The following is a 15,793-nucleotide window of genomic DNA, read 5'->3' as shown; positions in this document are numbered from 1 at the left end:
TTGATTTATATTCTTTAATCTTGTTATTTATATTCTATAGTCTTGTTATATATATTAGATAATCTTGTTATTCACATTCGATAGCAATTTTGATCCACATTTGATCATGTTGATGTATGTGCTAGATTTATTGAATAGGAATCAATAAATCAAGATTTATCGATCGAATATGAACAACGAGATTATCGATAAACAAAAATGTATCGATAATAAATAACAATTAAGATTATCAAGTATAAATCACAAGATTATCGAATATAGATTATTAAATATTAGATATATATAACGAGACTATAGAATATAATTCATAAGATTATCGAATATGAATTACTGGATTATTGAATAAAATAAACCGATGTTGTCGAATATGAATAACAAGATTATCGAATATAGATTACAGAATTGTTGAGTATAGATTACAACATTATCGAATATAAATTACAGGAGTATTGAATATAATAGAACGATATTGTGGAATATAAATAACAAGATTATCGAATATAGATTACAGGATTATTGAATACAAGTAACGAGATTATCGAATATAATTTACCTGGCACAAGATTATCGAGTACATGTGTAAATTACAGGATTATTAAACAAATATACAAGATTATCGAGCATAAATTACAGGATCATTAAACAAATATACAAGATTATCGAGCATAAATTACAGGATTATTAAACAAATATACAAGATTATCGAGTATAAATTACAGGATTATTAAACAAATATACAAGATTATCGAGCATAAATTACAGGATTATTGAATATGAATAACGAGATCATCGAATATAAATCATGGTTTATTGTTTATAAATCAAAATATTCGCATAGAAATACCAAGACTATCAATCACATGTATAAATCAAGATTTTCGCATAGAAATCAAGATTATTGCAACGTTTTACACGCCACACCCGTTTCTTTTCTTTCTTTCGTTTTGTTGACGTTGATCGACTGGTAGAGACTGTTCTAATTGTGAAATTAAATATATTGACCTATATGAATTAATTTACGATATTTCACTGCTAAAATTAGAAAATGTAATAAATTGTCGCATTCTGTCGTCACCGCATCGGATATTCTGCTAATTAAGTTTCGATTAAAAAATTAACCTATATCTTCAGATTGTACATTATATTTTTAAAAAACAACAACAACAAAACACACGATACAGCACTGTAGGTCCACGAGAGATTTTATATCCGACATAGTCACGGGAGTGTGGGGGATTTATTTAGGGATTTTTGAATACTACTATTCCCGACAGATATAATAATTGAATAAATAAAATTATATATTGATATAAGAATTGATTAGATATTAATACAAGGATTGAATGGGTATAAGAATTGAATACTGTAATGTAGGTACATGTATAAGGATTGAATAAGTATAAGAATTGAGTAGATATTAATATAAGGATTGAATAGGTATAAGAATTGAGTAGATATTAATATAAGGATTGAATAGGTATAAGAATTGAGTAGATATTAATATAAGGATTGAATAGGTATAAGAATTGAGTAGATATTAATATAAGGATTGAATAGGTATAAGAATTGAGTAGATATTAATATAGGGATTGAATAGATATAAGAATTGAATAGATATTAATATAAGGATTGAATAGGTATAAGAATTAAATACACTTAATAGATCACTTGGTGTGAACATATATTATTGCATAATACGCCGCGGTGGTATACATGTGCAATGGGTTTGAGCAGAACGTTTTAATAATTATCAATGACAGTTCTCAAATGATATGTCCAACAACTGGTCACCCGTGCCTGCGAAGAGTGGGAGGACGAGGACGTTGGTAGGGCTAGTGGCGGTCATTTGCTGGACAGTGTGTTTGTCTTGGTGTCCTTGATTCATAATAGGTAACTCCTCCCACGAAAATCTCACCCAGGTATGACTCTAACAGAAAGTGTCCTAATTATACTACTCTGTAAAACACGCTGACCTACCTGAATTAATTTACGATATTTCACTGCTGAAAATGTAATAAATCGCTGTGTTCTCTCTCTCACCACACCGGATGTTCAGCTAATTAAATCTCTGTGTCATATATCATACTGCTAATGAACTGTTCCAGGTTGTAATATGTCCATGTAAACCACAATAAATTATTCTAAGGTTAAACTGTGAAATTGAAACTCTTATACCAACGTGAAGTTCGTTAATAATTTTTTCTTTCATTTGCATACGAGGAGGCATGACGATTCCGAGTTATTCCTCTTAGCTTTCTTTATACGGATCAAATTCCTTTCGAACGTATAAAAAAAAAACCATTTCAGTAATATCAAACAAATGAAAACTTCACGCATAAATGCACGTGCGTGTGGGTAAAAAAGGGAGCCAGTAAAATATTTACCATTCACAGACTCATGAGAGAGAGAGAGAGAGAGTCTGACTGAAGCCAACCCCTACTAATTCACTTCGTTGTACAACGAAGTGAACTAGTAGGGGCTGGCTGGAGTCAGAGAGAGAGAGAGAGAGAGAGAGAGAGAGAGAGAATTAAGGAGAAATCCATACAGAATATGAAGAGATTGCATATAATAAAAACTCGTATCTACTAGATTAGTGAAAATATTGACTCCCTTGTGATATCACAATATCAGAATACCAATCACGATCGAATAAAGCAATCAAGTTGGCTGACGCGCACAGACATTTCTTTTTAAATTTACGAGGACACTTTCAAAACTTAAAGTTGAATGGTAATTTTTAGAAAATCATTTTTTATGAATGTCGTATGGTGAATAGACAGCTTTTCGACATGTTTCAACACACGGTTTTCATGTCTTGTAGTGTGATTTTCAAAAGAATGCAAAATAGATAAATAAATTAATTAAATCAATTAATTAATGCTTAAGTTACCTTGACCTTAAACATGACCTTGAACCACGATCCTGCAGGAAACCCTTAAATTGTAGTCATTCCTTTGAAGTCACTCAGATAGTCAAATCAAGCAAAGTCAAATCCCGATTAACATCATCAGTGTCTCAATGTCTTGTCTGTGCGTGTGTGTTTATTGATGGTAACCATTTCAACATTTCAATTATCCGGTGACCTTTATCAAGGTCACATATATGGAGCGCTAAATTAACATAAACTCAAATAATTGAAGATATCTTTTATTTGAAGAGTTGAAGATATCATTAATTCAATTATTGTTCTTTTTAATTGAATTAATGCGCGCTTCAATTCAATCATTGCTCTCATCGATTGAATTAGTGTGCGCATCAATTGAATTAAATGAGAGTAATAATATATTTAATGCGCGCATTAATTCAATTATTGCTCTCTTCAATTCCTTTAAAGAGAGCAACAATTCAATTAAAGAGATCACTAATTGAATTGTGGATATGTTGAATTGAAGATATCTTTAATTATATAGTTGCTCTCTCTAAAAGAATTATTGCTCTCTTCAAATGAATTAAAGATACCATTAATTCAATTGAAAAGAGCAGTAATTGAATTAATGCGCGCATTAAATCAATTATTGCTCTCATCAAACGAATCAATGCGCGCATCAATTCAATTATTGCTCTCACCAATTGATTTAATGCGCGCATTATATCAATTATTGCTCTCATCAATTGATTTAATGTGCGCATTATATCAATTATTGCTCTCTTCCATGGAATTGTAGCGCGCAACAATTCAATTGTTGATATCATTAATTCATTTGAAGAGATCATTAATTCAATTAAAGCGCGCATCAATTCAGCTAAAGAATTAATGAAGGGGGGGGGGGTAATTTGAGCGTTTTGATATATATATACATTGAATAATTTCTGGTGATGCGTTTCATAATTTATCTTTATCTTATAGTAGAGTAAATATTTCAACCAAGTGAACTTTTTAATAAAAAATATTAACTGTATTTAAAACCGTTGATAGTTTCAGTTACTAGAGTAAGACTGTGGGGGTAGGCCATCCATTTAAGTTCATAAACTTTATATTTGTTTTCATTCATCGTCTGGCTCCAAAGTTTGGAAAAACAAAACAAAAGTCGCTATTACACAGACAAACAAACGATACATACTTTATACAACTTCGCCTCTCTGTCTGCCGATCGACAATAGGCATGAAGCCTAGGAAATCTGGGGGGTTTCAATTTCCCCGCCGCTTTGAATGAAAGGCATCCAAGGTTTTCAAGACGATTAACAATGGCACGGGGTTCCCCGTACTTTATAAAGTGTTGAAAGAAGATGGTCTCTTTGTGTCTAGCTAGTGGTATGTGGTGTTTGTTTTCGTTACGAATTTCTGTCGCATTCACTGCCGGTTGAATTCTTTTTAAGCTATAGTCTGTGCAGCTATATTTGTATTTCATGTTTATATTCATTTTGTGACATTGTTTACCAGATAATAATTAATATTCGTACCGTGACCCATGTTTTACGTATAACGATATATGCTTAATTACTTTCTTCATTTTTTGGCTCGAAGCTAATCCTGAATCAATTTGAACTTTGGACAGGAAACATCAATACAGTATTGTTTTCTATGACGGTCAGCTAACATTAATTAGTGACTAACCATTAAGTCTGGTTTAAACATTGCATTATTCAAAAGCAATGTATGATGTTAAATAGCTGATTGTACTGTTTTACAATGTGTATACAAAACTATTGTACATCAGCCAAATCAAACAATGTCAGATCAACAAAACTCGTAGAATTTTTACTTAAACTTTAAGTACCAAATCCTTAATCAGGGTCAGGCGGACTCCAAGTCTACAATAGCAATCATACTCACTAAGGTCAGATATCGATAGTAGTGGTCAGGTTTATGGACCGCCAATTTAAGATATCTTCAATCATTTGAAGATATCATCAATTCAAGTATTGCTCTCTTTAATTTAATTAATGCGCGCATCAATTATTGCTCTCATCCAATGAATTAATGCGAGCATCAATTATTGCTTTCATTCAATGAATTAATGCGCGCTACAATTCAATTATTGCTCCCATCAATTGAATTAATGAGAGTAATAAATGATTTAATGCGCGCATTAATTCAATTATTGCTCTCTTCAATTCATTTGAGGAGAACATCAATTTCGTAGAAATATTGCTCGCAATAATTAATTTAAAGCACGGATTAAAAAAAATTGACGATTTCTTTAATTCAATTGAAGATATCTTTAATTATTTACAATGCTTAAATTGTATAAGGAATTGATGCACGCATCAGTTCTTTTAAAGAGAACAACAATTCAATTAAAGAGATCATTAATTCAATTGTGGATATGTTGAATTGAAGATGTCTTTAATTATATAGTTGCTCTCTCTAAACTAATTTTTGCTCTCTTCAATTGAATTAAAGACATAATTAATTCAATTGAAGAGAGCAATAATTGAATTAATGCGCGCATTAAATCAATTATTCCTCTCATCAAACGAATTAATGCGCGCATCAATTCAATTATTGCTCTCTTCAATTGATTTAATGTGCGCATTATATCAATTCTTGCTCTCTTCCATGGAATTGTAGCGCGCATCAATTCAATTGTTGATATCATTAATTCATTTGAAGAGATCATTAATTCAATCAAAGCGCGCATCAATTCAGCTAAAGAATTAATGATATCATCAATTCAATTAATGCGCGCAATAATTCAGAATTGAAGATATCATTAATTATTTGAAGAGATCTTTAATTAAATTGTTGCGCGCATCAAATGAATTGATGATATCTTCAAATAATTGAAGATATCTTCAATTATTTGAGTTTATGTTAATTTGGTGCTCCATACAGGTTGGCTAAGATATCTATAGTAGTGATCAGACTAAGGACAGATATCTATAGTAGTAATCAGATTGAGTAAGGTCAGATATCTATAATAGTGATCAGACTAAGGACAGATATCTATAATAGTGATCAGACTAAGGACAGATATCTATAGTAGTAATCAGACTGACTAAGGACAGATATCTATAGTAGTAATCAGACTAAGGACAGATATCTATAGTAATAATCAGATTGACTAAGGACAGATATCTATAGTAGTGATCAGATTGACTAAGGACAGATATCTATAGTAGTAATCAGACTAAGGACAGATATCTATAGTAGTAATCAGATTGACTAAGGACAGATATCTATAGTAGTGATCAGATTGACTAAGGACAGATATCTATAGTAGTGATCAGACTAAGGACAGATATCTATATTATTAATCAGACTAAGGACAGATATCTATAGTAGTGATCAGATTGATTAAGGACAGATATCTATAGTAGTGATCAGACTAAGGACAGATATCTATAGTAGTGATCAGACTAAGGACAGATATCTATAGTAGTGATCAGATTGATTAAGGACAGATATCTATAGTAGTGATCAGACTAAGGACAGATATCTATAATAGTAATCAGATTGACTAAGGACAGATATCTATAGTAGTGATCAGACTAAGGACAGATATCTATAGTAGTAATCAGATTGATTAAGGACAGATATCTATAGTAGTAATCAGACTAAGGACAGATATCTATAGTAGTAATCAGACTAAGGACAGATATCTATAATAGTAATCAGATTGACTAAGGACAGATATCTATAGTAGTAATCAGATTGACTAAGGACAGATATCTATAGTAGTGATCAGACTAAGGACAGATATCTATAATAGTGATCAGATTGAATAAGGACAGATATCTATAGTAGTAATCAGACTAAGGACATATATCTATAGTAGTGATCAGATTGAATAAGGACAGATATCTATAATAGTGATCAGACTAAGGACAGATATCTATAGTAGTGATCAGACTAAGGACAGATATCTATAATAGTGATCAGATTGAATAAGGACAGATATCTATAGTAGTAATCAGACTAAGGACAGATATCTATAGTAGTAATCAGACTAAGGACAGATATCTATAGTAGTGATCAGACTAAGGACAGATATCTATAGTAGTAATCACATTGACTAAGGACAGATATCTGTAGTAGTAATCAGACTAAGGATAGATATCTATAGTAGTAATCAGATTGAATAAGGACAGATATCTATAGTAGTGATCAGATTGAATAAGGACAGATATCTATAGTAGTGATCAGACTAAGGACAGATATCTATAGTAGTTATCAGATTGACTAAGGACAGATATCTATAGTAGTGATCAGACTAAGGACAGATATCTATAGTAGTAATCACATTAACTAAGGACAGATATCTGTAGTAGTAATCAGACTAAGGACAGATATCTATAGTAGTGATCAGATTGAATAAGGACAGATATCTATAGTAGTGATCAGACTAAGGACAGATATCTATAGTAGTGATCAGATTGAATAAGGACAGATATCTATAGTAGTAATCAGACTAAGGACAGATATCTATTGTAGTAATTAGACTAAGGACAGATATCTATAAGTGTTACAGCCTGTAGTGTTGCTGTGTGGTGTGAGGCCTGTAGTGTAGAAAGCATGTTCCACTCATAGGGAAAATCCACAGGCACTTGACATTTTCATAAAAGAATTGTCTTCCTATAAACAAAATATTTTTTTAATTATATACTTAAAACGTTGAATGTCTTTGGGAAAATACTCTCTGACAAAAGTGTTTTTTATTTAAGATATTTCATTTTGATTTGATCTCCTTGTGATGCAAGAGTGCTAATTTATAATTGTGTTAATTAAAATGTGAAAATTCTCCTTCATCTGTTGTTATACATATAAGAATTCCCAAGTTATGAATATGCATGACAACTCCTACTGCATATTTTTATAGATACGCTAAAATATTTATACATTGATTAGTCTTTTTGACATCGAGAATGAATCCTTGACACAGCAAAACTCCACTGGACCAACGGGAATCCACTTACTAGTAACATGTCCACTAAAAGCAGCATCTCATGTTGATTGAACATAACAGTGGTGCAGATTTTTATAGTTTATTTGAGAATATTGCCAGTATATTTTACATATTCCCTTATAATTTTGTTAAATTTCTGTACATACCCTCAGACAAGAATCGTGGTCAGACATTTTAGTTTTACACTGTACAATATTTACAATTTTGACCACATCTATACATTCCCAGGATGCTTTGCATTCACCTCTGTACATAAATATAACACATTCTATAATGCACCATGTCATTCAACAACATAAGCTCTAAGCTTTTTTTTTTAATAAAAGTTATATATCACATTTTTACAGAATAATGATAATGATGAGTATTTACAGATGATCATGAAGTTTGGAGGAGGAAGGGGGGAGGGGGGGGGGGGAGTAGAGAATTGTTCACCAGCAGTCATCAGATTTTGTCCATTCGCTTCTAATGCCCAGATCAAAAACAAAGTAACAAACACAAGTTCACTCGCACACTCCCTCACTGGGAGAAAAGGTTACGAAAATCACTAACACATGAGTTCCATCCAGAGGGGGGCACAGGAAAATACACAATGGCCTCTCTCTCTCTCTCTCTCTCTCTCTCTCTCTCTCTCTCTCTCTCATGAATGCTTTTGAACAATTCATTTAAAATCAACAGAAAGTTAATTGCAGCACTTGTAAAATTCCATTTTCTTTCCAAAATAAAAAAAAATCATAAAACTAAAAAATTATAACCGATTACACAAAAGTGACTAACTTGGTGTAAAGTAAAAATGCAATCAGAGGTCAAACTGACCAGAAGTCAACCCAAATGATAATGCAAGCAAAAATCTCCAGTTTCAGGAATAGTGTTTAAAAGGTTCTGAGATTTTTTCCATTTTTGCGACGTCAAATTTAAGGGAGTCCCTGAATCCTGAACCACAGATCTGGCACCTTTCCTGTTTTTAGATAATTACATTCCCCCTTTTCGTAAATATCTCGCATTTTCTTCACACTATAGTTTCCTCCAGGTCATTTAGATTTTTAATATTAAATGAAAGAAAGTATCACTACTGTACTCGTCAACAATTAACAAACTTGGATGAAATGTATACCATAAAAAGAAGAATTGTACATATAAATATATATATGTACCTTTCACTAAATAGCATCACCCTGTCCAATCATTGTCTGGTTTATACATCACTAGATTTACTACATATAGCATATAAAACAAACATCTGAAAGACCTTGATTAACAATTAACTTCTTGTTAATAATATACTAAATGAAAGACATCAGTTTTTAGATGCACCCTTTTAGTCCAAGAGGCATCCGGTCTTTTAATATCCACTCTGAGTCTATTCTCTGCACTTAAAACAATGCACAATTCATTTAAAAAATAACATGTTTGAATTATTGATTAATTCTATGATAAATGTATCAAATACAAAAGTTTCTAGATTTTTTCCTTATAAACAAGTATATTTATTAAAATCTGACAGTATACTTTTAAATTGATCTGTAAAAGATTTGCTTTAAGAAAAAACCCTTTTGAGTAAAGCTTTGAAATCACCAAGAATTTCTGATGTTTTCCACGACACAAATGCTGAAGACTTTGGGTGTTACTAAAATCCTGAAAAGACTCTGGAGTGAGCACAAGCACTTTTCACCAGCAATACTGGACATACACCGATATCTGAAATTTGTGGATATCACAAACCGTTATCAGTCACCAGTGATGTAATTGATATAAAACATTCATTGGCATCAGATGTCCAAATGTATCGGTTATAAACTGACTTCCTTTGTCCATAGATATCAGTCAGGCACGGTAGCTTGCATCGAATGTCCACAGATATCAGACGTACACCGGTGCACTAGAGGAGTCTTTAGTGGTGGGCATCTCATTGGAGTCAATAACCGGGGGACTGGGGTCTTCTTTCATTGACGGATAAGGATGTCCTCCATCGTCAAAAAACCTTCGGAATGTGAACTCCAGAAACGCGTGCTCGGGATGTTTTCCATTGATTGGATGATCCGGCTTCTGCATCTCCTCCTCTGAATCATCATCGAATTTCCCATCTATTTCATCGAAGTACGACGTGTCCATAGCGTGTTTTATTTTGGGTTTCCACGGTGGCTGCGATTTACGCAGTCCTTCGAAATTAATATTTTTGAAGTATGGATGCCTTTTGATTTCCGTGGCACCATTCCGACCGAGCCGTTTGTCTGAACTACAACACAGGTTGATGATGAGGTCCTTTGCTGCCTCGGATAAGCTGGCCTCGGGCGGGATCTTCAATGTCTCATCCCAGTGGATTACCTAAAATGCAAAAAAATAAATTAAAAAAATAATATGTTACCCAGTAAAGCACAGAAAGGAAGGATAAAGTAGTACAATACAAAAAAACAAACTTGTTTTATCTATCTATTTATCAGGGTAGGGAGAGTGGCACTATCTATTTATTAGGGTAGGGAGAGTGGCACTATCTATTTATCGGGGTAGGGAGGATGGCACGATCTATTCATTGGAGTAGGGAGGATGGCACTATATGAAATTTCAAGGTTTAAACCTTGCTATACAAAACCAAAAAGTAATCATCTCTTAAACATTCTCTAATACAGTCCCCTCTCATCTTTCATGTTTGGGAAGTGATGATTTTTTCTTTCTGATTACTGTGAAGTGCAAGATTTGATATCTCAGACAAAATCTGATGGATGAAATGCTCAGTAATTGCCTCTCAGACGATCAGCAGATGTTTAGCATTTTTCATGGGCTCTGTTAAAATTTTGTACCAACATTTGACAGGAATCCCAAGGCCAGGCAACAATGAGTGATTTACTAAATGAAACAAGAATAAACTTGAGAATCTCGCATAGGAAGCTGACGTTAATCTTTGACCCTTTGAGAAACTACACATAAGACATTCTACAGAGCTATAAATTTGTTGCTAATTATTTCCATGGTTTCCATTTCTCTAAAATCATCCCCTTTCTTGCAGTTTTGAATTAATGTTGTGGCTAAGTTATACTTCACTGCAGTTTTAATTTCATGGTTCTAGCTAACAGCCAAAATAGTGAAATTAAATTACAGCATAAATAACTCTAGGATGGATTTTATGACTATCTATAGTACAGGTGTGTCTGGAGTATTTCACCAGTAATACTCGACGAAACTTTGTGACAAAAAATGCCTGTCTGCACTAGACATCATATTCATCTCGCAATGTAATTAATATATCATATTCATATTACACATAAGATATCATATTGATATTACACATAAGATTCCATATTCAAATTATTACATTCATCCTGTAATGTACAATATCAAATTTATCTTACATGTAATATATCATATTCATATTACACATAAGATACATGTGCATCATGTTCATATTACATCCAAAATATCATATTCACATCACACGCAAGATATCATATCAATATTACACCGCAGGTGGAAAAAAAGCATGACAACAGTGCATGATCATGATGTGTTGTTCCTGCATATTGATACAATGATGAAATCCTCTCACACACAGGCACCCACACAGTTTTGCTCCCTATCAATGTAACTAACCGTCTCCTGCGTTTGTGGGTTTCCCCTCCTAACATTTACCTACAACAGCAGCTACACATTATGTAAACACGTCACTGCAGACAGTCCACTTGATCCGAGTTTTATTGACACAAGCTTGGTGTTATCGTCATTATCAGGTAAAGAATTCCAGCTATGTCCAATAAACATATACATACCGTAGTTACCCTATTAAACACCCTTAGGATCCACTAATACCCAAACAAGTGCTGTTTCCGACATATACTCTACACCTGACCCATGACCCAAGCACTGATGCCATGCGCTTCCATTTACTCTCATTTAAAAGAAGTGGACAGGCATAGCCTACAATTCTCTTTGTAGATTTTCATATTTTTATTCTGGAAAACATGTAAATGCTGGAACTGGCGATGATTTACTTTGGCTGACATTTCGAATTAAACATGAAATCCATTCAGTAAAAGACACAAGTTACAACTTTATGAAAATAACACTTACTCGTTGTCAATCCATTGTCACATTTTTTGCTATTGGCAGGTAAAAAAAAAAATCGAAAAATTTGGGGAAAAAAGTTCACATGTATATTTGCTCCTCAGCTTTTTGACGTTTCACTTGTAATGAAACATACATCTCTTTCTGTTGAGTTTTACAAGAATTAATTTTTTAACTATACAGAGAGCTTTCCGAGAGACAAAATGCATTTTAACTAATTTTCCAAATTCCCTGACTTTGGATTTTCAGTTTTTTCTACCGCCAATAAAGATACACAATTGGGTTACTCATAACTTAAACATGTGATAGAGAATATGTAAAAAATATATTAACAGCTAGTAAGTGTTGATTTCTTTCTGACAGATTCATGCATTAATGTTTAGCTAGTTATAGAAATAACTTGTTTATTACATAAATCCAGACTTATTCGAGTCAAAACGTCGGTTAAAACAAAAACTGTCATCGGTTTCGGCGTTTACACGTTTTCCAGAATTAAAACATGAAGGTTTGTGAAGAGAAGTGGATGTAGGCTATGCCTGTCCATTTCTCTAAGGAGAATTAAATAAAAAGAACAACCTAATCACTTGCAGGCCATCTATACAGTTCCTGATTTTCTTAGATTCAGATCAATCTGGGAAAACAACTTTTTTCTTACTAAGGGACATCACTCTTTTATACATGTACTGCACCCACTAAAAAAAGGGGAGTTCACTCTAATTTACTTTTCTACTAACTAAAGGGACATTACTCTTTCATAATGTACCAATTTAATCAAAGAAGACTCAATACTCAAATTCAATTTCTCTTATTAGGAAACAAAGTCCTCTGTTTAATTACATTGAACACTGCCATATAAATTTCTAAACTTTGATTGAATTTAATCAGACCAGAAATATTATTAACACAAATCAGTCTATGCTGATTAACATGTAAAAGTGCTTAATGTTAGTCTTCTCTGACAACATGGAAATTGTACTGCATTAAAGAGATCACTTGGCTAATCATGAATGGAATTCCTGTTCTAATGTGAATTTAATGATTGATCATTAAATGTTTTTTTCAAAAGAAAAGAAAAAAAGGAAAGAAAGAAGCCCTCAAAAATGACAAGTAAAGTTACATGATTAAGACAATCCATCAAACATTGAAAAAGATGAATGGTTTTAGTTTTGAGAGGGTTGATATCTGACATGCACTGTTCCAGTGAAATATACGTCATACCACTTCACACTACTAATCTGAGGGAAACTCTCTGAGAGAGGTCAAATGTAAATGAGATCTGAAAATTTTCATTGAAGTGAGAGTCTAGACTAGTTATGAGTTTGTGACAGAAATATCAAATGTTCATTTGATGAAGGGGAAATCGCCAAGCAAATATTGATTCAATAGACAAGCCTATCCCACTATAAATATCCATACATATCTATGTCCCATATATGAAGATCTGGAAAATATTTCTGAATTGAGAGCCACCCATTCACCTAGTGAAGAAATTCTCGTCTGACACGATCTGACAGTTTTTATATTTTGGCAGTCATGGGTCCTTGTGACATACACTTAAGCACCATAGTATTATAGAACTTATATTAATTAATTTCAACTAAGGTGGGTTACTGATATTAATTTATATTAAGGTGGATTACTACATCAAAATTTTATTATATCATGCATCAAATCACAGTCAAATTTGGATTTTAAAATCTCTTTAATATTTGCAAACAAAACACATTTTCCATTATTCTGGGGAAAAAACATTAAAAAATTAGATACCATGAAATAATTGAGAGCTTGTATCACTTTGACAGTAAATATAAGGTGCTTTAACAAATAAGCCATTATATAAAATTTTGATATATTTTAAATCCACCATAACATACTAATTCAATCCATATCAACATAGTGCTAAATCCGAGTACAGTAAATTGAGGACCCTGACTAGAGGTTAGTTCGGTAATCTCCGGATTTATAAAGACAAACATGATTATGTCACAGGCCTAGATGTGCGTGTCTCTGTTTCTAATGTTCATAATAAGAATAGCGTAAAATCAACACCCCCCCACATAGCCCTGACTCAATTCCCCCCCCCCCCCCCAGTCAACCGATATTATATGTACTGTACATAGCCCTAACTCAATTCGCCCCACCCCCCACCCCAGTCAACCAATATTATATGTACTGTACATAGCCCTGATTCAATTCATCCCCCCCCCCCCCCCCGGTCAACCAATATTATAGGTACTGTACTTACTAAAGATCAAGTTTCTACACCATATACTTAGCAATAGTGATATGCATTAACATGATTAACACATAAAAAACAAAACCTCATAGAAAACCACCTTAAATAGCCTTTTGACATCACGAGAAATCTGACACCGCCACATTTACAGATACACATGTAGCAGCATGTTTTAAAATTAATATAAATGGGCGTGGGTCTAGAAATATACACGCACCAACATGACAATCCAAACTCTCCGATACGTCGTCGTAAAACATAAATCTATAATGTTTCTGTATCACTTTTCATAAAATAGTGACACGTCGTCCATTCCTCCCATACCACTGATTGTGTACATACTTTATCGGGATTTATATTTTAGAACGTTTAGCGCCATTAACTAAGGCCACTAATTCATGGTCTGTGCTAATTACGATATTATTATCTATATCATTCTAAAACTGGTGATTATGCCAAATAGCACATCAGTGCTACAAATAAGTGCATCTTAGTTCAAATTTCTTCTTGCTTATAAATTGATGATGCCGACGTTGCTTTCTAAAATGTTTTTAAATTGACTGTAAACTTATATTTAATGAGAACTTTATTTTTTTTTTTTTGCATTAATTATTTGCAATGATACCTCAACATGAGAACAAGTTATGTAATTTTTGTGCAAATGCATCGTGTTGAAAAAACTGAACTTACGTGAATATTGTCATGATGATAAATGAGAAGTCACAGAAAAAAGTATTGCGACATTTAAGCAATATACAGATTATATTTCTCTGTCTATGCGTACCTTCCATTGGGTCTCAGCGGGAGTATTTGCATAGAACGGAGGCTGTCCTACTAACATCTCGTAAAGTATAACACCCACACTCCACCAATCACAGCAAGATGTGTACCCTGAAAGTAGCCAATCAGAAAACGTGTTATAGAACCAACGAGTATCAGTACTCGAACTGAAATTAACCAATTACAAGATATTATTAGTTATAGCAGCGCTGCAAGTGAAATTAATTCATTTGATATATATCTCAGACTGTGAAAGTTCAAACTTCAGCATGTTCATTCGGTTTTCCACAAAATAACAGTAAGATATTTACAATTAGCAGTTTAAATATCACAGATTGCATAAACACTTATTGGAATAAGATAAAATCAATGACATTTCAAATACTCCATCCAAAATTATAATAAAGTTCACCATTTTAAAAATTTGTATGAAATTTGAGATGATTTCTGTTGATTTTAGAACACAAGCTGACGATGGAATACTTGAGGTTTATATTTCGTTATCTGATGACTAAGACACAGATGGGATTTTCCATTTCAAAATGACGAAGATACCCAGCTATGCACTTCATCCACAAGTAAAACAATAACTACCACTCCCATCAATAATTTTTTTTTTACGTGACGATAATGTCATGAATCCCCTGGACCCAACTATCTTGATATTGACTGTTTATAGGATATTGAACTTGGGATAGTGAGCTCAATATTGCCGGTATCATGATATAAATAGCTAGGCACGCATCATTAACGCTACACCCATATCGGACCCAGCCCAGGGTTACACGGCAGGATGTGGTAAAACCGCGGCGAGACCTTCCATAAAAAGCTCTTGACATCTCAATCAGACTACTTTAAAATACTTCCATTCATA

The 15,793-nt window shown here is 33.1% G+C and overlaps 1 protein-coding gene and 1 long non-coding RNA gene across 5 annotated transcripts in view; one reads left to right on the top strand and one right to left on the bottom strand.

Annotated features, from left to right (window-relative positions):
• Positions 1 to 7,910: 7,910 nt before the first annotated feature.
• The window catches only part of LOC125673981 (serine/threonine-protein kinase LATS1-like), a 35,008-nt gene continuing 27,125 nt past the window's right edge, over positions 7,911 to 15,793 (bottom strand). For all 4 annotated transcript variants that reach the window (XM_048910945.2, XM_056158457.1, XM_056158458.1 and 1 more), the window contains 2 exons: positions 14,924 to 15,030; positions 7,911 to 10,172 (listed from right to left, as the gene is read on the bottom strand). In XM_048910945.2, the coding sequence (XP_048766902.2) occupies positions 9,708 to 10,172; positions 14,924 to 15,030 (572 nt within the window). In that variant the 3' untranslated portion in view covers positions 7,911 to 9,707. The remainder of the gene's footprint in view (positions 10,173 to 14,923; positions 15,031 to 15,793) is intronic.
• LOC130052707 (uncharacterized) lies at positions 15,038 to 15,469 on the top strand. The gene is made up of 2 exons (XR_008801096.1): positions 15,038 to 15,217; positions 15,380 to 15,469. It is a non-coding gene; the product is annotated as an uncharacterized LOC130052707 (long non-coding RNA).

This window comes from Ostrea edulis, chromosome 3, assembly GCF_947568905.1.
Source record: "Ostrea edulis chromosome 3, xbOstEdul1.1, whole genome shotgun sequence".
NCBI classification, from domain to species: Eukaryota; Metazoa; Mollusca; class Bivalvia; order Ostreida; family Ostreidae; genus Ostrea; species Ostrea edulis.
The sequence above is the reverse complement of the archived record's forward strand: the minus strand, read 5'-3'. Positions and strand labels throughout refer to the sequence as shown.